The sequence below is a fragment of the Zingiber officinale genome, chromosome 1B (genome assembly GCF_018446385.1).
Source record: "Zingiber officinale cultivar Zhangliang chromosome 1B, Zo_v1.1, whole genome shotgun sequence".
NCBI lineage: Eukaryota > Viridiplantae > Streptophyta > Magnoliopsida > Zingiberales > Zingiberaceae > Zingiber > Zingiber officinale.
The window spans coordinates 108,778,533-108,803,518 of NC_055986.1; the positions used below are offsets into that span (position 1 = coordinate 108,778,533).

Consider the following 24,986-nt stretch of genomic DNA (forward strand, 5'->3'; position numbering starts at 1 on the left):
GAGGCAAAGCACCAAGACAAAAGCAACTTACAAGAGGAGGAGCTTAAGTGGAGTTGGGTGGCCACAAGCAATGGAGCCACAGCTGCTGACTCACCTTCCATGCATCTTGTTGTGCAGCAGAAGCCAATGTAGCCTATGCCCACGTTTCCTCGACTGAACTATGCCACAGATCTTCCAAAAGCTCTCTTTCAATGCACTCAGCACCCACCCAAATTAAACCTCTCCTGGGCTCCACCACGATCCGGTACCAGAAAGGAATCCATAGATTCCTGCACTCTTTTGTGCAAAAAAGGCAAAGACACCACAACGACCACAAAGAAGGAAGAAAGCTAGAGCTACCAGTCGAAAAGTGACGAATAAGCTGACTTAAGGCACTGAGACTCACAGGAAGGAGATTACCTGCTGGTTTAAAGAGACAGATGAATGGCTCCGAGACAGGAAAGCTCCGAGTCATTGCAGCATGAGGAAAGCCTAGTGTGCTCACCTCAGCATCACCAAAAGCAATATGCAAGTTGGGATGGCTGCAGGATCTTATTCAAACTAGGTACTGTTAAAAGGATGAGTAATTGAAGATGTTCACAATTCTTCTAAAATCAAATCCTAGGTAAGAATCATCCAAGCATACAAACGAATCAAAACATGCACTTTTTGCAAAATTGAAGTCTGTTTCCATTGCCTTACTTTGCAGATTGTCCAAAGAAGAGTTAATAAATGAATTTAGCAGAATGAACTGTTGGGCCGTGTTTTCAAGAGTCAAGATTAGCATGAGAATACCACTCAATAGCAACTGAGAAATAAGGTTTCCATTTATACACACGATTGAAACTTCTGTCTTGGTTCAGCAACAATGGAATCCACAATTATAGTGAAAAAGAAAAAAAAAATCAACTAATCTTCGAAATTCCGTGCTTTATTACTTTTCCACCTGCATGGATGTTTAATCTCGAGCTAAAATAGGCTCATCTACAAATTGCGGTAGAAAAAGCTGCATCTGAGCAGGGTCATATTTGATTCTCGACGCCGCCTTCACAGAATTTCCACGAACCATCTTCATGTCTTCTTAAAATATAGAAAACTTTGTATGAGCTGGGCATGTATTAGTAGAAAAGAGTAATCAGCTCTCAAGTACTCCACATATCTAACATACATGCAAAATGTAACTTGCAAAATAAAAGAAAATTAGAGAGACGAATGGACCAAAAAAAAACTGAGAGCATTATTTTATAAAAGGGGATAATAAATTAAACTGCAAAAACAAGCACAAAACATCAACAAGAAAAAATATCCAAAAACAACCGCAAAGTTTAATTTTTCAAAAGGTTTCATTAATGTCAAAATGTCCCCAAACATTTATATTTTGCTATCAAAATTTCCCCTCTGAGATCGAATTGCTGATTTTGCCTTTCTAAACTACCACTCAAATCAATCAGTTGTTATCGAAAGAAAGCATTTAGCCAGCAAAATGAAAATAACTTGGGAGCATTTGACAATAATGAAGCCTCAGGGGCATTTTAAAAAGCAATTAATTCTTAGGAGGCATTTTGAAGCTTATCCCCTATCAATGAAGACGTGTCAGTTGAAATAAAGCACTAAGAAGGTTTGTGTAATTGCTATGTGCCTCTACAGGTTTAAAATAAAAATTGTGACATTCTGGTAATGACACTTTGTTATGCGAGGATTACATAATTAAAAAAATAATGGGTAAATTACATAGAGCTATCAACTAAAGCCTAAGTACACTTGGACACCTACATTGAGTTTCAATTATATAGGGGATCCCTTGGAACTTGAGCATGTGAGGACGGCCTTAATCATATCCCTGAACAAGTTATTGTTTATTACCTCATGCCTCCTCAGTTTAAACATTGCACAAGGTAAATGACTTGGTTTGATATTAAGATTCCATGAGAAACCCAACTTCACTCAAAATACCAAAGCATTTAAGAGTATGGAGCCCATGCTATTTAACAATACCTAATAGGACTCACCTAACCATGTGAGACCAACAGGAGGAGTTCATCTCTTATTCCATCAAACTTATATTTTCCTTAGGTTATTTTCTCTTCAACTTTTTTTGTTTAGTCAACCCCTTCCCACATCGGAGTTCTAGTTGTGTTGGTCAATGTGAACCCAATGGAACCAAAATAGACATCCTATATGCAGTATTGAAAATCAAAGGAGATAAAATCTATTATCAAGCCATTAATAAAAAATATTAACTACAAAGCCTTAATGTAGCATAGATAAAAATGTTGAGATGGCTATAGCAGATTAATAAATTACAAAAACATGTATATGTAAGTGTACTATGCTAGCTCTGACCACCAGAAGACCTTTAAGTAGTGATAATATGAAATTTCAGATATGGTAATTAAACACAAACACATTAAGTAAGCAAGGTCTAGTAGTTTAGGTGCATAAACCATTGACATAGTTACATTTAAATTTAACACAAATCTAATTGTTGATTTTAATTTCAGATTTTTAATTCCATCGGAAAGTAATATAACAGATTTTAGGTTATACTAGTTTGAGGAAGAACCTGTAATAACTTGGAGTTTTGGCCTCAGTACCATCAATAAGCTCAGCAGCTTCCTCAAGTAAAGCCTCAATCTCGGCAATCTCACTATCAATTCCGTCTGATAAGATCTCAGCACGCACAATAGAAGTTTGTAATAAGACAAACCTCCAAAAACAGCATCTGACTTTTGCCGACGAGGCTAAATCTTGCCACTAACATGTATCCAAATAAGATAAATGATGTTAAGATACAAGGGGAAAGAACATGTACTTCAAATTTTACCTTCATAAGCATGGTTCCAGAAAGAATACTGGGAAGCAACTGAATTTGATGCTCAGGACCTAAAGCCTCAGCCTTTATATATTGCCATTGTTTTACCAGTGCTTCTGCTTCCTTGATTGGCATTTCCTGCTTATTTATTGCAACAGAAGCTGAAACAGGGGATGAAACATCCTGACTTGGCCATGACTGTTGCAAACTTCCAAAATTAATTTTATTCTGAAAGTTTTCGCTCAACATTACCCAGAACTTCCACATTTGACTAGTTATACCCAGGTCTATAGAGCCAGGTTTGCAATATTTAATATCAGCAGCTTCACTAACAATGCGAGGTTGATATGATTTCGTTGTATGTGGAATTCTAGAATGAGTAAATTGCAAAGCAAAGAGCTTAAACGAACCCAGTAATATACATCCAAAAAGAGTCATATAGGCAATCATTCCAGCTGTATCTCCTTTCATAAACCAACTTTCCCAGAATCTTTTACGATCAGACTCAAGATTTTTCAGCTGAGATCGCAAGGAAGCAGTACCAGCTGTGCCACCTTCTGCCTTTTGCATCTGCAAGTTAACCGGTGCAAGTTGCTTGACAGCTTCACCCAGATGGTTCGTTGAACTAACATGCAAGGCTTGTCCGCAAGAAGCTCCATGCTCAGGTAAAAGATCAAACGATGATACAGACTGGATGGTAGAAGCAAGTGCTTTCTTAGCTATTTGCTGATTGCCGGTGATAAGAATTCGCTTTGGCCTCCCAAAGAAGTTGGTCTATGTTGTACACTTAAAACTTAGATATTTGTGCAAACACCTTACACAATATGACATCAGTCCACTCCAAAGACTTACCAAAGAAGGGGAGCAATCTCGTGTATCTGGAAAGAGACAAAGAACTTCGTCCTTCAACCAATTTTCCTGGTAAATTTCAGTAGTTCGTCTGGCATAAGACAATTTCAACCTTAATGAAAATTCTCTGATCAGCAACTAATATGCTTATACACAACAGTTCATGGAAGTGATCCCAAATCACGTCTACCATTTCCCTCATAAAATTCAACTAAATTTATAGTGCTTAAAATGCTAACATGACCTTGACCTGAAAAGGTCCAGTTTTACATTATGCAGAAAATTCAAGAATCAGCAACAATCATCTGACTGTGCTTTTCGCTTTTTGTACAACAATATTTAAGAGACTAAAACTTTCATAATTCCAAGAAGTTACAAGAGGTTATTTGAAACTTGGGCAATAAATCCTAGAATCAAACAATGCAATTAAGACTACAAAATTAAACCTTTTATCAGTAACAATTAAATTAAAGATACATGTATACAGCTCATTAACCAAATAATCTTTTTGATAGATGTGTCATTGGACCAACTTAGATGCTTGCTTTTAGCAATTATCATAGATGTAAATTATTCTGAAAGTATTACTATTTTTTAGGTAGAAATTGGCACATAACTCGAACACCTAAAACTACTTTAATTACCAAAGTAGCCAAGAAATTCAGCTTGACAGTGATCTTTAGCTCAATAAAGATAGAATGTAACAGATTAAAACACACATACCAATGCTTGATTGAGAGAGCCCGTGTCCTTGTTCTTCTCCATTACGCTCATACTCGACAGTGAATTGTGTGTGGTAGAACTTCTAATAACTAAAAGTTGGTTAAGCTTTTCAATAGCCTCCATCGTCCCATGCTGAAGACAAAGCAACTCATAAATAAATATGTAAATGAACAATGACAGAGGTTTAACCCAGAATAAAATACCTGGCCAAGAAGAAACGAACAAAAAGCTTCCTCAAACTTCAAGTCTGTTGCTCCCTCTGATGCAATTAAACACTCGCATGTGTTTTTTGCTCTAGTGATCTACATTAATATAAGCATGAAATTTGGATTAAATAATGGCATAAAATAGTAACAAACCATTGTCACCGGCTAAAGGATAATACCATCTCAGTATTTCTTGTTGAGAACCCAAGAGCAATATGAGCCATCATGGCCAAATAAAAACATCCGAAATCAATGATTACTTTTTGACTCTGAGACTCGATTGATTTTTTGTTCTTGCGAATAACAGCCAAAGTATCCCAAGAAAGCAAATCTACTATTTCAAGTGCTATTAACTTATTCATAGCCTGACTTAAGAAACATGGCCAATCTTGAACTCTACAGGAAGGTTCAACATCCAGACCCTGTCTAACCAATTCTTGCAATGCAGCTAATGCTCCACGCCTACGCTCAGTACTCTCAGGAGAATGTGGCAAACTCAAAAGCTCCAATGTGCAAGCAGGCGCAAGGTCCTCTAAGGATTCTTCAATCTGAGAATGCTCCATCAAAAACAGTCATTTCATGCAGAACTCTCAAGTAAATCATTAAGAAGGATAATTACCTGTGATAATAATGGTATTTTATGCAAAGAGATGCTACTCCTTAATAGATACTGAGCACGTGCAAGTGCTTCAAAACCTTCAGAAATCTTTGTTTTTTCAAAACAAACCTTGGCAATTGAACACTGTCAAAGAGGGAAAAACAATCAAACACAATAAAACAATCGTACAAAATAATTGAATTTATATATTGGCTAATGCATTACTTCAGCTAAAGCCATCGAGAAAAGCAAATCATGGTTGTATGCCTTTGCATTAGGAAGTTTCAAAGCTGCTTGGCCAATTTCCAAAACCAGCTTTTCTTCTCCTACCTGCATCAGATTTCGAATCACCTGTCACATTTCTCAGAAGAAAACAATGCAAAGTAGGCAAGATTACAGTAGAATTTCATCTCCTGTTTTGACATAATGAAAAAGTTGGTAAGCGCTTAATTGATAACAGTGCATATTTATGCAGCTGCGGATAGAAGTTGGAGATGCCAACTATACCAATTGGGAAGAACAGTTTGAATGCCCATAGGTATAGCATACCGAGTCGGTGAGGTCAATCATATTGTCACACCTCAATAGCATCAGAGTATGTCAATTTTGATGGGATTTCCATGAAGTGGGATTGTCTCAATTTCTATGAATTTTTATCAACCGATGTGTTTGATTGGATGATTGGACATTGAACTTGGTTTACTTTTGCATCTATTATGGCTTTTTGGTAAATAGTTAAAGGGTCTATGTAAATCGATCAAAAGATAACATATATATGTACAGCACTAGAGAAAAATTCCAAATGACATGGCATCAACTCCCATTCCGAGGATCTCCCGTGCATGATTGTGTTGTCTTTTACACCAGTTGTCTGCATTGCACAATGAACCTTGACGCACCTGGATAATCCCCTCTCATCTTCACAATGCATGCTATTGTACACACCACATTCAATTCATCAGCTTCATCTCGTAGCAAATCTTTACAAATTTCTGCATAACAAATATATGCATCATCTTCATCACAGTTCCTCTTTGTTGCAGCTACTTCTTAGCATCATGCCACCGTCAGTTTGGCAGGGCATTTACTCAGTCCTTCCGTCACTGTAGATAGAGAGGAGATTGATTGGGTTTTGAAATCAGACTTGTTGCTCACTATTGTTTCTTGGTAGTGTCCTAGTTTCTCCTCCACTGCAGAAAATATCAGTGTCCTTCTACATATACAAATTGTCGACTGCACCCTCATAGTGATTCCACCAATTTTCCTATTTCCGACGCAAATTCTTTTCCACAAAATTCTTCTTCTGTGAGAACTAACATCACCTGCTTCTGCATCTCTCTACAGGCACAAAATTCAGCAAATTGCAGATTCTTCAATTCATCTTCTGTTAGCTTTCTCTTATCATCTCAGCTTCCTCCAAGAATAATATCTCAGAGTGAAGATTCTAGATATCTTTGTTTTTGCTTCTGGGTAGATCCAGCAACCTCAAGCTTGATTCTTTAACCGATTTGGTCATCTTCCTCCTTCAGAAGCCTAAGGGCCTATAATCATCAACAAGAAAATCTCACAACTTAGCAATATGATGTAATGGTGACCTTCTTAGTAAGCCCTCCAGTATTAGACACACCATCGGTCTACTAGTTAGGAGTAAGCCCTTTTGTTCAGAGGCATGTATATGGGGCAAAAACTTGAGATCTATATTCAAGAACCTCTGGGCATGTTTGGTAATACTTCCCTTTCCTCTAGCCTTGTACCAAAATCTTGTCCAACCAATATCACTCTACACATATCTGCAGAAGGCATTGCTTAAATCACTCGCACTAACAATCCCACTTTATCTTTATCAATGTTCTACATATGTCTAAATTTTCTCTGAATTTGCTATCTATAAGCAACCTTAATAGGTCCAATCTCAAAGCGCAGTGAAGCCACACAAGGTAGTAAAGATTGCGTTAGAGACAGGATTTTACGGTCCAAACTAACCTAAATGATCTAGATCATAAGAGCTGAAATAGTTCAGGATCTTATGAACATATGGTCCAATCTCATGCTTATCATTCCTAAGTAAAATCTCAATCCCAAATACCCTGACCGGAGAGATGTATATACATTCAGTATGCATTTCAAAATTTGATATTTGTTATAGAAAATAATTTTTCATGTCATAGAATTTGAAATGTGAAGGGGAGCCTTGGCGCAAGTAAAGTTGTTGTCATGTGACCAAAAGGTCACGGGTTCGAATCATGGAAACAACCTCTTGCAAAAAGCAAGGTAAAGCTGCGTACAAAGCTGCGTACAATGGATCCTTCCCCGGGACCCCGCATGGCAGGAGCTTCGTGCACCGGGTTGCCCTTTTTTTTTATAGAATTTGAAATGTATTTTTCAATTATACAAGATTCTTTTACCTTTCAAGTAGATTTTAATTATTGACATTATCATCCTTCTTATCACTATCACTCATCTTATGAAGTTACTACTTGCAATAAAAAAATGGAGCATTAAGAATTATATTGTATTTTTCATATATTTATAATCTGAATAATATTTTAAATGTTCAGATTAATACTACATATTAATTAATACATATGATGAATATATCATATATAATCCTAAAATATTTTATTAAAATTATAGAATCTTACATTCTCACACTCTAATGCTATAATCCAAACCTATGAACCTCTTAATGTTCATGGGTAGTATCTCAATCCTCACAACCATGAGGTCAAAATTTAAATTAAACTCCACCAATGTCCTTTCCAATTCTACTTGTCACAATCTAAATCCAACTCCAGATAGTTAACAAATATATATTTATGGACAATTGGTGAAAGTAGTTCTACTACCAGAAGTTCTAGGAGCATTATTTAATCTAGATCTTATTGATCAAACTAGGAAATGAAGCTCCAAGAACCAATATTCTCATTTGATGCATGATACATATTTCACCACTAGTAAATAACAATTTTAATTTGACTTTTAATTATCATAGGCTTATATTTGGAAGTAAGCTAAATGCAAGAGGATTACAATTAAAACTCATTAGTTGATCTAAAGCACAAGCTTAAGGATTTAAAGCATGTCGAATGTTGGCACGACATGATACAATAGTTGTACCATGCTATGATAGATCTAAACTCAATTACAAAATGATACTTTAAAGATGAAAAATTAGTCATGTTTTCCAATATTCTGAATCTACCAAATAGAACAAATCAAAGTGCATCAAAGTCACTTATCTTATTGGTTATCACATGCTATAATTATAATGAGAAATTATTAACATATGATGTCCATTTTATTTCAAAGTTTTTATAAGTCTCTTATGGTATGTAAACATATAAATGGCATAGGCATTGCCTAGGATATCACATTATTGAAGATTATTTTAACCAAAGCAGGTGACAAAGGGACTTTTGTGAAGGAATAAGCGTGAACGTGGATAACAATCTCAGATGTGAAGCCTACAATGAAACAGAAGCAAGACACCTTCCATTCTTCTTGCAACACGATACCCATGAAACTTCCTACAAGACTATTTGGGTGTTAACAATGTCTGTCGAGCTAAAGATGTTCCAAATGGTTCATTTAGTTGTAACACAATAACTAAAATCGAAATATCTTTCTAGTGCTACACCAAAGCATTACTTCACCAAGTTCATATAGAACATGATTAAACTAACTGATGATAGATTTCATAAAGCAATTAATACTTCAAGAGTATTTGCATGTCAATTTAAAAAATGATCCACAACTGCATATAGTTAATGGTTACTAAAAACCAAACTTCCAACGCCCTTATTTATCAGATGGAAGAAGTCTTGCTTACCTCTTGTAAAAGGCATAGAGCCCCAGGCAACCAACACCAAGGAATTCGAAGAAAAGATTTTGGAGGAACTTTTTCTTTAACATCTCCAGCATATTCAGGTTCAAATAGAAGTTTATCCCTAATATCCATCAAGAGCTCCTACACATATACATTGAACTTTCATACTACTACAATGTTCTCATTCAAGCTTCTATATTGCTCAAACTATTCAAAAACACCATTATAGACCTGTCGAGAAACAACTATGTCAGTTGTATAGCCGTCCTCAATTGCTGAACTCTTCAACTCCATTACTGCTTTAACAATCTCATCCTTTTCAGATTTCACCGTAACACCTAGAAGCTGCAAATTTGTGATGATATTTATTAGAACTATACCCAAGCCCATAGAGTGCATAAACAAAATCAAAATAATCAATTATTGCATATTGGTTGAATCAATAGGCTAAATCAGGAAATAAATTGTTGCTTTTCTTTTTGTTACTCTGATAGTAGCTATTTTAGTTCCAGCCACACAAACTCTCTACTAGTCTTTGCATGATATTGGAGCTATTACTCAAACAAGAATGAAACTTATGCTTGCACATTCGCCCATTGGTCAAAATGGATATACAATTATTGGAATAATTGTTTTTTTTATAACTAAAATTTTTATAGCTCGGACCAAGAGTATAAGAATTGGCCGTTTGGAGTGACTTATGACAAAGAGTCAAATCAGCGTATACTCCCAAGGACCGGTATACATGAATTTGCATACGGCTGAAAATCTTCTCACAATCTAACTGACCCTCACCAAAGAAACTTTTATTTCTAGCCCTCCATACATGGTGTACCATAGAAGACAAGGCAAGATGACGAGCCTTTGTCAACAATTATTGGAATAATTATTGGAAACACAAATGATGGATTTACATGCATCATAACTTGTATGTTGTTGGTTGAACTGATTGGCTCAAACAGGCAATATCAGAACTCACCAGTAAAACATTTAATTGTAAAAAAAACAAGGGAAAAGATGTAAAATAAAAGAATTTAGAAATCACTCTCATATACTTACAGATGCTCTTTCTCAACCCCACACATCTCAGCAACAGACACATTACGTCTAAGTTGGTGCTTCTTTGAAGCAGGCAAACTATGGATCCTACCGTACAAAGATAATTAAATGCTAATCAAAAGATATACTTCTTTTTCTAAATCCCTCATCTCTGTCACATTTTCTATATCTCTCTCAAACAAACAATTCATATCAACCAACTTTTTCAATAGACCTTATATACATATATATTTGTTGTCAATCAAAGCACAACTTCATATACCCCATGTTCATTTTCATGGGTTTCGGACGATCTTGAGCCAATAAAAGATCACAACCAACTTCTCAGGAGAAAATCATTTTGGAACCAACTTATTCAGAGCCATCTCAGCTGATCCTGCTTGAGGTTGGCTATTCGTAAAAAATATGCTTTAGTGAAATCACTCTTCAGTTGAAGTCATGAACCAAAAAGTTCTGCTACCACTAACCAAATAGGCAAAAAAAAACTAGGAAATAAACACAAACTATGACGGTATCAATATTGAAAATTGTAGCATTAGGCTACCACAGACATAGAGTACTTTAAGCTCTTGTAACTGCACGATGTCTGTCTATCTTTCAGGTTTTCCAGGAAATCTACTACTACTTACTCCTTCCAAGAATAACATTGTGGCAAAACAAGCGACATTCACTCTTAGTATGGAAACAAGTAAGTCTCTGTGTCCTCAAGGATCCTGGCATGCCAAATACAAGACCCACCCAAATTAAGTTATATAAAATGCATAGTGGTGACAAGTGATGAACCAAAACAAACGAATAAGATCAATGAACTAAACCAAACGAAGAGATCATAAGGAGTAATGAACACGATAACAAAAATTAAGTTGATGTCTCACCTGAAAGCAAGTCACAGGAATGTCTACCCCATCTCGGACTTTCCCATTGCCTACGTTCGGCGTCTCAAGAATCTTCATCTTCCCCTGTCCAGCGACCTCCATCCGGCTGGGAAGCGACTTGGTCTCTGGAGTTGAGTCCCGGTGGAGCCTTCTTTCCCCAAGATAGGAGGCGCCGAAAATAGCCAAGACCCTCCTTCTCTCAGCAGGGTGTAGACAGCTCCGCCATTGGACCGGTAAGCCAAGCACCGCAGGAGACAATGCCATCGCAAGCACGCAAATCTAAGAAACCACCTTCATGGAAGGCAACCGATCTGCGGAAGATGGCTACACCGTCATGGAGCTCAGAGATCAAGGTAACGAAATAGGGTTTCGCCGAGCTCCATCCAAGGGAAATGGGATGAAATAGATCGGGAGCAAATAGGTCAAAGTCGAGCTGGGAATGGGCTCCTTTTTTAAATAATAATAAAAAGTAAAAGAAAAAGGGAGAAAATAAAAAATCCATAAGGTTGCTTTTACGATTTTGTCCTTCTAAAGTCTAAAATTTTCATATTCATCTACCTTGTTTTTTTATTTTTTTTTTGTTTTCATTTATTGTTTTGCAATTTCGAATCCAACGGAGTAATTAAGATTAATCACTAATAATTAAATTATTTAATCCAAATGTACATAATAGATCGTAGTCATGACAAATTTAGAGCAGTATACTGTCATATGAGTCGCATTATAATAACAATGATTAGTAGATGGTTAAGATTTTGTAGAAACATACTTATAGGAAGATTAAGGGATTATAAACCTTGTATTAAAATCACAGATGAAATCAATCATAAGAATAATGTAAATGATATCACAGTTTTATTAAATAAAAATTTTATTTAATGACCCTACATTATTCAGGCCAAATTAAATCAGAATGATTTGTTTTTCAATTTGTTTAGATGTTAAAAAAAATGTATTAAACATTCATTCCATTCTTTAAATTTAAATGGTTGTAGCAAATTTTCAATGATAATTCCGGCCTATTAATACTAATAACAAAAAATAATAATAATAATAATAGCAAACATATCGATCTCTAAAATCATAAAATAATGTACAAAAGAATAGGAAGAAAAAAAATAAGATGAAAATAAAAGGGGGAATGATATAACCTTCTTAAACTTTGTCCATCTTTTAACAAAGCAACATGAAAAGCATTGACGAACATTTCTGACATCATTCACAAGATAAGAAGATGAAACTTGAGGGAGAAGGAACGAAGAATTTCTTCAAAGAGGTTTGAGATAGACTATAGTAAAAGCAAAAAAGAAGAGCACATTACAAATCCAATCTATTTTTTGGGCCCATTCAGAAGTATACAAATTAATCCCCACCAGTTTAGACTTTAGATAATCATAAAACAGAATGCAAAAATATGAATAAATCCGAACAAAGTTAAAAATTGCTTATGTAACTGTAACCAGAAGACTCATGTTGCCATAGCTGCGAATCTTGAATTGTTGCTTGTACAACAAAGCATCAGGGTTCATCCTACAAAAATAAGGGAAAAGAAATCACGTAAGAACGTGGGAATTCGCTCAAAAAGAAATTATTAGTCCATGATTCTCTCAAAGCATAAGGTTAATTACATGACAATACAAATAATTAAACGAAACTAAACCATCATCTCCATGCTTGTGGTAGGTCAGGTGAGTTTATTTCATATGATAAGAACCGCCAACTTTGATTTATATACCTTGGTCACATCCTGTTTTACTGACAACATTAATCTATACATAGCTATTTGGTATCAAGTAGCTTATCTCTCCACTGATAACTGAACTCACGCATTTACATACTAACTTTTTTGGAAATGGAGGTACAATTAAATTAAGAAAACACTTTTCCACCCATTTTTTTTTTTTTTATGTTTTTTGTCTTTAAAAGCATGTTCTCCTCAAATATATTTCCCCTGGATGGGGAAGCTGCGCAAAATTTGTAGGCTAGCTCAAGAGGGGGGAAAAGGAGGGCGTCATACGAAACAACTTCGTTGAAAAGAATCAACAGTTTTGGCACTACAAACCTAAATATGAAAGTGTGTGAAAGTTTAATTTGGACTCTAAAGGAAGGGATGTGTCCAAAAAATTCAAACAAACAGAAGAAAAGAAGTTAATTAATGCAAAAAAAAATTCAAAGCACATTCACACGCTATTGAAAGAGTTGAATGTGGCAACCCTTGAAACAACACAAACACTGCTCTGCTATGCAGCGTACAGAAAAGGTAGGTAACCCCAGCAAACTTGTCAGAGTTCCTAAAGCCAATGAACCCAAAAGTCATTCAAGTCTATTTTTTGGAAGCATTACTTACAAGGATAGGTCAACATACTCATTAATGTCCGAGACCAATGGCTGTAGCTTTAATTTTTTTTTAGTTGGAATCCGTTATCCAACTTACGCCGACTAATGCTGAGAGTGACCGATCTCGTTCCACAGAAATTTCCCACCACCACTAGGATAAATCCGAAAGCACTCATAGTGAACGGCCCATCAGCCCAGCCTTCTTAGGTCAATCGCTCATTCAAGGAAATTTATCAATTAATTCGCCAAAGCTTGGACTCGATCCTTAGATGCCAAGAAACTGAGAAAGTGTCCTGCCACTGTACCATTGCCCGGGGGCAATGGTTGTAGCTCTAATAAACAATAAAATAAGCGATAATAAAATGAGATAGTATGCACATATTCAAAGGCAGACATAAAAGTGTTGAATCTAATAAAATAAAAGGTGTAAGAGTAAAGGAAGATCAAAGAAAACATTGTCAATCAATGTAATAAAAAAAATGAGTTAATTAGGTTGAATATTACTAATGATGTAGATTTGCATATTACTAATGATATAGATTTGCATAGAGCACAATAAAGAGAAAAATATCATACACGACAAAGAATGGAGGAAAGGATGATATCAATGGAAGTAGAACCACAAATTAAAGTCACAGCAATGCCTCCAGCCACGGGAACAGTCTTCAATCAGATCCAATGTGGAGAAGTGGCCCAATTCTAGTACATTAAATTTACTGGAGTCCAAGACCCACCTTAGGCATTTCTCTATGCATTTAGGTGAGTTTGTAGAGCTTGATCCAAGGGAAAGAAGTTGATACCATTGGATGATCATAACAATAGCCCACAAAGAGCTATGTTCTCCTTTTCTCTCAACTTGCATCAAAGGAATATAGATCAGAGCAGAAAGAACAGAAGGAAAAAGAAGAAGAAGAGAAAGATGCAGGAGAAGGCATAGGAAGAAGCAGTAAGACAAGGTGCCATAAGGACAGTGGGATACAATGAAGAGGAAGTGGGAGATTGGATCATCTTAGATTAGCAAAAGTTGGTCTTATTCTGACCAGGCCCCAAGATTAACAAGAGGCAGCAAACTCGATGTTGGATAGAACTAACTCTAACATGCCCATTAAAGATCCCAGTCATTAGTTTAATTCAACACTTCACACATAATATGGATCAGTTGTGTTCAAGTTATGTATGACAGTTCTAGGGCCTAAAGGAAGCAAACTATCTGACAATTTACTATGAATGAGAAGGCTAAATAAGTAAGATATATATAAACAAAAACAACAGTTGAAATTTGGAGCTAATATAATAATATGTATCTCAGGTTTCATTAAAATTAAGTAAACTCCAGTTTATTCATTTAGTACACCTATTAATCATAGTCAGGAAACCTGACACGTATCATAGTCAGGCTACTACATCTTTGGTAACACTATCATCATAGGGTCTTCCTGTTAGATGTAATGTTTGCAAGCTACAAAGTCTTCAAATCGGATATTAGTTATTGGAGTTCTTTATTATATCAGTATATATCTTCTCAATTGAATAACATATTTTTATCTCTCAATAGACAAATCTAAAATAGGGATTTCTTCTTTTCAAGAGGGAGAATTCATCTGCATGATTGATGCAATGGTGAAGCTTTTGATCCACACCTACACCTTCCTCTGCATCCCAATTCTAAACAAATCCTCGCCCTTTGCAGAAAATTCTTTTCCACACTTCTGCTCACTCCATGCTAGAAGCAATTCCTCATGAGATCATCCCCACTATGGCTCTACAAGGTATTGCTATTGCCTTCACCTAAAAAGAGAGATTTCCCCTCATCAAAACTTCTCCTTCACCTCAACCTGATTGACAGACTCCTCAAAACCCCTTTGGATCCTACAGCTCCCTCCTCTCTGTCTAACTGAGTTGACTGCGTCATTTGGACCATCAGCTTCATTGAAGAAGGCATCACTGGATTAAGACTCTTAGTGTCCCCCATTATGAGTCACCAACCAAAGGCAAAGCTTTGTCTTTGTCTACACCACACAAGCTCCAACTAAGCCTCCTCACTCTGCCTCTTGGCCATCATCATTATCACCTTCTCCAATGGAGCTCTTGCTATTGATGCATTCAACCTTGTCCTAATGCTGAGATCCTACATCAGAGAAGAAATTTCCATTAATTGTTGACTGGATGAATTATTGGCATCCACCACTGTGATCCTTTCCCTTCTAGTTGTACCTTCTTCCCTAAGACGAGCAAATTTCTCTCTTATTCAGTATATCTGCTCCACTGTTAGTCCAAATATAGTAGATCCAACCCCATGTGAGCTTCACTTCCCACTCAAAAACGATACCAGAGATTCCTATAGAAAAGGGGGGCAATGGTACTGAAAAGATCATAACAGCAATCTAAAATATTTAGTATCAGCGTTATGTATCAGGTCTTCTGCTCTCATATTCTTTATCTCAAATCCACACACAATAATCTCTTTGTTTTACCATATATTTTCATCCTGCATTTGTTTGCTGACATTATGTGCATGCTTGAAGATGAGATTAAATTTCTACTTGTCACTTCCAACATCTCATTTCAGAGTTCATGCTATTCTGTCTCTTTTTATATCATTTACCAGAAACTAATCTAGGTTCCATTTAAAAAAAAAAAAACTTTATATAAGAAATGTTAAACCAGACTAGACCCAAAATACTTGGAACCCAAACCAAAATTGGACTTAGAAAATTGGGTTTTTCAAATTTGTTTCATTTTGGACCAAGTATGTGCTAGCTTTTTAGCCACCAACCCTAATTAGATGCAATCCTTCAATCGGAAAAAAGAAAAAAGAGTTTCAAGTATGGTAAGGTTTTGTATGAAGAAAACAAATTGCCAGATGTGTAAAACAATACATGTGGGATGCTTAACTAATCAACCTTGACTAAGTGTTGGATATAGGTCATGAAAATTGCAAGAAGAGAAAATTTTGTTTATGTTCTAAACCTAGAAGATAGTAAAATTTTAGGAAACAATAATATCCATTTTTTCAAAGATAAAATGAAGAAAAATATCTGGAATGAAACGTTTGATGATGTTGATTTTATGAGAACATTGAAGGCAAAAAATTACAATAATAAAGCAAGATAAATTCTTGGAGAATCTAAAGGTGAAGGTGTAACATGTAAAAACAAATTGGTAGTGGAGCAGGGAACACAAAAGGCTATTAGTTTAAACAAACATTTTTAAAGATTAGAAAAATAGCAGAAATTGAATATGTATGAAGTAGATAAAATTAAAGCAATAAAAAAGTTACAAGTATAACACTTTTTAAAAGATACAATAAGTTCTACAGTAGTCTTAAGACCTAAGAATAAGAAGAGATATTTATAGGGCTGTAAACATAGAAAGAAATATAGAGGCTCAGGTGGTGTTAAATGTGTAAAAGATGAAAAGGTAAAAGATTCTTGTTAATGATAATGCAATTAAGGAAAGATGAAATTTTCATTTTATAAAATATTTAATGAGAACTTTATAGAAATTTGGTTTAGATGTTGAAAAATATGGTAAGTGCAAGGATCATAATTTTTTCATATTATCAGATTAAGATTAAAGCAGCTTTAAAGTACAGGTAGCAACGAGGGCATGGATCATATCCCTATTGAAGTTTAGCTTTAGGAGATCAAGGTACAAGTTGGCTAATTAGATTACTCATTCAAATTTGATAATTAAGAAAATGTCAGATGAATGGAGGAAAAGTTATTTAGTAGCTGTGTACAATGTTGTTCAGATTATAACATTCCATCAAACCATGAAACTTTGGGAAAGATTATTGAAAGGAAAATTAAACATTTCTTAAACCAATTTTGAAAAGATCAACCATAGAAACCATTTATTATTTACTAGATACAACTAATGGAAAATATTAATAAAAACAAGGATTTGCATATAATTTTCATTAACTTTGAAATGTCTATAATAAAACCCCTAAGCATTTAGTATTGTGGTTTTAGCGAAGAAAGGAATATCTAGTAATTATGTTGATGTGAGAAAAGGTATCATAGAGTTGCTATGAGTGTGACAAATCATTTTCACATAACTTTTGCTTTACATAGGTATTAACAGTCCCTATCTTTTTCTGTTAATATTAATGAACTTACTAACCATATTCAAGATAAATTTCTAAGATTATGCTATTTGTAGAGTGTAGATAATATTTTGCTAAATTAAAGAGATTAAATCCGAACATACAATTATAGAGAACTTTAGAAAGAAAATCTACCATGCTTTGTTGATCAGGATGATGCCATGTTGGGCGCAACATATGTAGAAAAGTAATTTAGTAAAGAATGAGCATGCTAAGATGAGTGTGAGGGGATACAAGAAAGTATAAAATTAAAAAAAAAAAGAAAAAATTAGATACAAATAGATGTAGAGCCAAAGAATGAGCATGCTAGTTGATGCAAGTTCAAAGTTGATAAGATATTTTTTATAGCTAGAAGAGTTAAATCTATTAGGCTCCGTTTGGTTTGTGGGATAGGATTAATGGTGTTAGGTATTATTGGTGTGATAGAGAGTGTTTGGTAGGTGGAATATGATTAATAGTATAGGGATTAATGGTGTGATAAATAATCATTGGTTCTCCCAAGGGATTATTTATCACACCATTAATCCCTATCCCACCTACACCATTAATCCTTATCCCACAAACCAAACAGAGCCTTAGAGTAAAGGTTGCAATGCGTAAAGTAAGATTAAGGAATAGTTAATGTAACAAAAAGTCACTTGGTTGACTTTTAAATTATGTGATATAAATTGCATGTAGCTCAATAGAAAGATAAGATTCATGTAACAACATCAAATACTTAAGACAACCATAACTTAGTAAAATTTTCAAGTCTGATAATCTAAAAGAAAAATGTCAAACATTGGTACAAATTTAAAAGTAAAAAAAATTATTATTTTCAACCCATTTTATAATGTGTGCTTGGAAATGTCTAATCTCATTTTTGTACTTGACACAAACAATTTTCTTCCCCAAAGAAGGTACTCATCCATTTACTATCTGGAACATCTTAACAAACAAATTAGACATTTTAGTCTTGTGGCTCCTCATTTCAAAACAGCAGTTACATAAAGAACCATACAGTGGACAAACATACCATTATCAGCATTAGCCCAACTAATATGCTAAAAGCACCAACATACCCATGTGTGAATGAACTTATTGACTTGAATTTAAAAGAGAGAGAGAGAGAGAGAGAGAGAGTTATCATGCATAGTTCCATCCTAAAGTGCAAGCTAACAGATTGCTTCAAGCTTTAGAACTATGTCCCTGACAAAGCCTGTTTGATATAATTAACTGCCAAATTGCCAGCTAACCTCAACATCATTAAAAAAATCAACTACCACGTATCCAAAACCAAATTCGACATAGAAACTGAAGAGAAACAAGAAAGAAAAAACAATTCGTAGAAGATGTACCTTTATACCTTACCTCCTCAAATCAAATCTTCTGATGGATATTTAGCGTCCATCTTCTTGCCGATCAGGATGTGGATTGGTGCTGTTGTTCCCGTCATTTCCTCCACTACCAGCATTGCTACCTTCTGCTTGCGCCTCAAACATTCTAAATGGCCATGGTAGTGAAATCCTAAACCTTCTCTCAATCATTCTAGGGCTACCAGAATCCCCTTCAGTGAAGGCTCCAGCTGCTGCCCCAACACCACTAGAATCCCTTGTTCCAGCAGTTGTCCGTGGTGAAGGGACTGCTGGTGTCCCCCTGCGTTGCTCATAGTCAAGATCATCAGTGGGAAGCTCATAGCGACAGACTGGGCATGAATTATGCAACTCTAGCCATGGCAAGATGCAGTTTTTGTGAAAGATATGCTTGCATGGCATCTGCTTGGCCTCGTTTCCCATTTCGAAAGTATCCATACAGACAGAGCACTGAGCTTCATCAGAGGCAAGCAATTCTAGGCTAATTTTGATGTCTGGAAGGTTTGCAACAACAGACTTGGCAGCAGGTGGGGTGCCATAACGATTGGGATCATTCTCAGTGAGCTGTTGTATAAGCTGCTCAAGGCCAGGGCCAATAAAGTAATCCCCTAGGTTCCCAATACCGCCGCCAGGTCCGCCCTCAACTACGACTTGGATATTGGCACCTCCGGACATTAATTGCTGGAGGTAATCCTGAAGGAAGATCATCGGATTGAAGGGAACCGCGCTAGTAGCACTAGTGGGGCCGCCAGGTCCAGAGCGGGAGACAAAAAGGTCAGGGCCGAGGAGATCTGCAAGGTCAGCAGGGTTCCTGAGGTCTAAGCTAGCGGGGGCGGGGGAAGAGGAAGAGGAGGAGAAGAAGAACGAGGGGCCAAAGGGCTGGAGGAGAACAGGATTTCCAGAGGAGTCGTAAGAGAAGGTATTTGGGCTGGGACTAGGGTTAGGGGATTCTACCTCTTCGAGGAAGCCATCGTGGCAGACGGGGCAGACGATCTCGAAGGCAGCAGTGGGAAGGGCGACAGTACGCTGGCACCGGTGGCAGTAGTAGTTCTGGTACTCAGAGTCGGCGGCGGCACCACCTCCATGGCTACCGGCGGAAGACATCGGCGGGGAGGAGAAGGGAAGAAAGCGTCGAGAAATTGGGAATAGATAGATTTGGAGAAGACCTGCGAATGGGGCAGGTATTTCAGCCGATCGAGTTGTCACGAGTCCGCCGTCTTCACGAATCTTGAAGCGTGTTTGCGGTGCCTTCCGGACGCCACGTGGCGGCGGAAGAAGAATCTAGAATCAACCATACTCAGTTTGTTCGAAGGTGCGGCTTATTGAATTGGTAAGAAACCTTCGAAGGCGTTTCGCCAATTAAAGCTTGGTTTGATTAAGTTTTTTTTAAAATTTTTATACTTATTTCTTATTTTAAGACTTATCAATATCTGGTACGAAAACAAATAATTCTTACTATTAAATATTATATAAAAGTGAAAATATATATATATATTTTAAATATATTAAATATAACTGAGTCATCCATCCAAAATAGATAGTATAAGCATTATATTGGTGATGAAAATTAGATAATCTAATTTTATTTTGATGTTAATAAAAAATTTGAAGTTAAGTTGTATTATGATTTGATGAGGGAAATCATAGTAGTCACATGTGAAATGTCATGTTCTTGAAGATCATGTTAAGATGTTTCTTGTCCGGAGGTGTAATCGAGTCGAACCAAGCTGAATTCTGAGATGTTTGAGTTTGGCTCATTTATAATCGAGCCGAGCTCGAGTTTTATTTAACGAATATATTCATAGCTCACGAGCTTATTCAAACTTTTATCGAGCCTAAACTAGTTTAATAAATATAAATTATAAATTATAAATTTAAATATTCATTAAAAACTAAGTTATATATTTTAAAAATATATATAATATTCTTATTAAAATTTATAATTGTATTCTAATAAATAAATTTAATATATTTGTCTATGTTTTTCATAAATAGAGTGTAAAATCTATAAATTCAATATTAAAACTATTATTTTTTATTTAAAAGTTGATTTATGAGCTTAACGAACATGTTCACGAGCTAACGAGCCGAATATTGTGAAGCTTGAGCTTAGTTTGTTTATCTTAACGAGTCTCATTAAACGAGCTCAAACGAGCTTTTATCGAATCGAGCTTCAAATAGCTCACGAGCGGCTTAACTCATTTACACCCCTTGTTCCTTCGGGACGATCTAGTGGTTAGCGCATGAAATGTTGCCGCCATGAGGTCTGAGGTTCAAATCTCGACAAAGCCAAGGTAAATGTCTCCCTTATGTGCTAGTCACTATTCCAAAAGCTAGTAGTCGCCCGTGATTTACCTCCTCCATGTTAGCCCTGGGACAGGTTGGCAGGGGCGCTGAGGGCAAGCGTATTCGCCTTTTGCCACCATGTTAAGATGTTTATTGTTTAATGAAGATGAGAGGTTTGTCCCAACGTGGATTCAAATATATGGACTACCTTCAGATTATTGGTCACAAAAAGTCTTAGATGTGATTGGCTTGGAGGTTGGGAAGACGTTGCACATCAATAGTTTGACTCGAACAAAGGAGAGGTTGGAGTACGCTAGACTCTTGATCAAAGTTTCGGTTGTTGAAGATAGGATTCATGAGGTTCCAATTCACTTGCTAATAAAAACCCAGTTAGATCTTAGAATTATCTATGAAATGGTGCCTAACTTTTGTGATGATTATCGAAGAATTAGCCATAACAAGGAGAATTGTCATAAGAGGGCAACTCTGACAGAACCCCAAGGACATGCGGCTGATCATGAGGCACCGGAAGGGTCTAGATGTGAACCATCCTCAATGACTAAGGTTCCAATCAGTACGTGGTCAAATGAGATTGAGGTATCGAAGGAGGTCGGTTCATCAAGGGTCGAATGATGCGACTCCTAAGGTACTGAATGACTTAGCAATTGTGGCTATGCATGATCCATTTTTGGTTACGGTAGAAAGGCCTCTGGGTCATGTTGGAGACACAAGGGGAGCGGCAGATGCCCCCCCACAACAAGTACCTCAAGATGAAGCGCAAGATGATGATGGTTTGCCCACCATTTCAGAGGTCTCAGGTAGTTTAGGCTCTTGTTCCTCATCAGTGGCACCCGTATCTTTGGCATCATCTTCCTCAACCGTATTTGTGACCTAGAACTGTACTTCTTCTTCCTCCTTAGTTGAATCGGTGTGTAATGGAGAGGTGGGCACAAAATTGAATGAAGACCCTGCACCTCCGCAAAGTGATAGACAATTATGAGTTCGAGCAACCTGAATAGGTGGTATCAAATGAAGGTAGCTATGTGGAACATTAGGGGCTTTCACAAGTCCCTAAAGCATGGGGGGCGCAACACCTCCTCAAGCAAAGAATATTCAGGTGATGACATTATTGGAGACTAAGCTGGTGGAGAATTCTCTTAACCCAATTATACAAAGGCGGTTTTCAGATATGGGGCATGTTTATAATTTTAATATGTCCAATCGTGGTCTTTTATTGCTCCTTTGGGATTTATAGAGGGTTGATATGGAGGTTACCATGACAACCGAATAATTTATCCATTATCGTGTTCGGTATTAGATTTCCAAAAGAGATTTCTTGGTGACATTTATTTATGGGCTTCATTCCATTATTCTTCGGAGACCATTATGGGAGGCACTTATAGAGCTTTATGAGACTATCTCTAAACCATAGATGATTGTGAAGAATTTCAATTCAATTATATTAACTCAAGACAGACATGGGGGATCTCTGATCACTAACTATGAAATGAGTTATCTTCAAATTTTTACCCAAAAATGTGGTTTAGTGTATCTTCACTCCATTAAATGCTGGCTCACTTGATCCAACGACACGGTATCTTGTAAATTGGATAGAAGTATGGTGAAATTCTTTTTAGTTGATCGCAGATTTTGATGCTTATGTGGAGTTCACGGCACCCGAATGCTTATTGGATCATTCATGTGGCATAATGTATATACTCTACCAAAGGATTGTGCACTCAACCCCGCCGTTCAAGTTTCTTAATATGTGATTATTGTTGGATCGAGATGCGCTGGAGGGGGGTGAATAACGCTCGTGGCTTTCACTTTACGTTTCAAAAAATTAACGAGTAAATGCAGCGGAAATATAAAACACAACACAGAAAGACCCAAGTGTTTTTACTTGGTTCGGAACCTTGGGCGACTCCTACTCCAAGGCCCACGCTTGTTGACCGTTTACTTCAGGCAATCACTATAAGCTCGAAAAAAGTACAACTTTAAAGTACAATATTAAAACTGAAATAACAATTATAACGACAATGAAAATAGCAAATTGAAACTTCTGGTTGTCGGAGTCTTGTTATAGCTTTGCCGAAACGTCTCTTGAGCAGCACACGGAAGAAGGGTTGTCGAATTGTATTGTTCTCAAGCTTCTGGTCGAGACTGCTATATAAATCCCGTTGAGGGCGCCTTCAACCTCCTTGAGGGCGCCCTCAACTCTGCCGATTCCTCAGCGAAGATAAGGGTTGTACAGGTCGCAGCATATCCTCTTGAAGGCGCCTCGATCTCCCTTGAGGGCGCCTCCAATGCCGTCCGAGGCGCCTCAGCACTCCTTGAGGGTGCCTCCAACTTAGCTTCCTGTGCAGCTTCTGCCAAAACATTCGAGGCACCTCCAAGCTCCATGGAGGTGCCCCAAACACTGTTCATCCGGGTTTTAAGTGTCTCTTTCGCTTCCTGCAAGATACGTTAGTCCCAAAATACCAAGCATACCCTGTAACACAAAGTTAGCACATAATAATAAGGTAAACAAAGATGTTTAACAATCACCGGACTGTCCGATTCTGACTTTATATTTTCGACCGGAAACCCTAGGTCGAACCGACGCATACTGTTCCCTCAACGGGGAACGCGTTCTCACCTACTCCACTCAGGAGAGTATACCTATTGCCAGATCGGTCCTCCATACCGACTGGATTTTTGCTCAGTGCCCGAGTCTTCAAGTCTTTCAGCTGGGCGTCCGCTCCACGACCCGTCCAAACTTTCCACCTGGTTCGCGACACCAAGACTTTTCATCTAGAGTATCCAACTCTAGGACTTTTGCCCGAAGACCTCAACCCGCCAAGGCTTTCCACCTAGGGTTACCACCCCCTAGGACTTAGGGTTACCGCCTTCTAGGGTTTTCCCTTTGTCTAACCGCAGCTAGGACTTTTCTTCACCTAGGGTTACCACCCCCTAGGGTTTTCACCTGCCTAATCGCAGCTAAGACTTTTACCTAAGTAAACTTAGAACTTTCTTGCAATCTCAATCACATATGTTAAATAACAAGATAACTTAACTTTGAACCCTTTGACATAATCAAAACACAGGTTTGATCGTCGGATGCTTCCCGCACCAATAATCATTACATAAGTACTTCAAGAAAGTGGTATAGGAGTCTTGGGTGGTGTTAGTTATGGGAAATGCTAATACTCAATTTGTGTTAAAGGTGAAACTACGATGTTTAAAGGGTTGTTTGAGAGAGTTAAATAAAAAGTAATTTGGTCACATTTCTAAAAAAGCAAGAAGGGCAAAATTTTAGTTGGAAGAGTTGCAACAAGGTATTGTAGTAGGAGAAGGCATTCCCCAAATTATGAAGATATAAGGAAGAAGATAACGCTTCTAGCGGAGGTGGAGAAGTAATTCTACTAACAAAGGGCTAAGCATGTCTACCTGAAGAGTACGGATAAGTATACCAAGTTTTTTCAAGATGTAGTGAAGAGGAATAACAAGAGGAATGTCATCATTATGCTCACTAAATGTAATGGGGACCAAACATCAAGCATGGGTGAAGTGGCGGATGAGTTTATGTACTATTTTCATGATTTACTTAGACAACCGGGGATGTGTACCCTTATGGACAGCAATGACTTCACTGAAAGAAGACTAACGAATACCCAAGTTAAAGACTTGATCAAGTCAGTAGGGGTGGAGGAACTCAAATGAGCACTACACGACATAGGGCATGACAAGACGTCGGGCTTGAATGGTTTTGGGGCAAAGTTCTTTACCTCTACTTAGGATATTATTGGTCCATATTTTATTACTATTGCTCAAGAGTTCTTTCAAGAAGAGATATTGCTTAAATAGTGGAATCATTCTTAGACGGATCATGCTTCGGGGGTTACAGGTTATAGACCCATCTCTTATTGTAATATCTTCTACAAGGTGATTACCAAAGTGTTGGTCGAACATTTATCATTAGTGTTGGGATATT

At 36.9% G+C, this 24,986-nt stretch overlaps 2 protein-coding genes across 7 annotated transcripts; both read right to left on the reverse strand.

Moving 5' to 3' along the window:
- Positions 1-788: 788 nt before the first annotated feature.
- LOC121971368 (plastid division protein CDP1, chloroplastic-like) lies at positions 789-11,359 on the reverse strand. The gene is made up of 12 exons (XM_042522603.1): positions 10,928-11,359; positions 9,225-9,338; positions 8,997-9,134; positions 5,393-5,497; positions 5,189-5,311; positions 4,749-5,117; positions 4,567-4,665; positions 4,364-4,495; positions 3,644-3,709; positions 2,804-3,565; positions 2,543-2,733; positions 789-1,086 (listed from the first exon to the last, which is right to left on the reverse strand). The coding sequence occupies exons 1-12, from the start codon at positions 11,189-11,191 to the stop codon at positions 1,002-1,004; spliced, it is 2,448 nt and encodes an 815-aa protein (XP_042378537.1). The 5' UTR covers positions 11,192-11,359; the 3' UTR covers positions 789-1,001.
- Positions 11,360-12,221: 862 nt separating this feature from the next.
- Positions 12,222-19,899, reverse strand: LOC121971373 (E3 ubiquitin-protein ligase RING1-like). Of its 6 annotated transcripts, none has more exons than XR_006109128.1 (3): positions 18,726-19,899; positions 13,293-13,596; positions 12,222-12,457 (listed from the first exon to the last, which is right to left on the reverse strand). XR_006109128.1 is itself a non-coding variant. In XM_042522633.1 (2 exons), exon 1 carries the CDS (start codon positions 19,829-19,831, stop codon positions 18,755-18,757), a length of 1,077 nt encoding a protein of 358 aa, XP_042378567.1. In that variant the 5' UTR covers positions 19,832-19,899; the 3' UTR covers positions 12,222-12,457; positions 18,721-18,754. The 6 variants fall into 6 exon arrangements, 3 of the variants coding, with proteins under 3 accessions (XP_042378567.1, XP_042378559.1, XP_042378550.1); XR_006109130.1 differs by having other exon boundaries at positions 18,721-19,899; XR_006109129.1 differs by having other exon boundaries at positions 18,713-19,899.
- Positions 19,900-24,986: the final 5,087 nt, after the last annotated feature.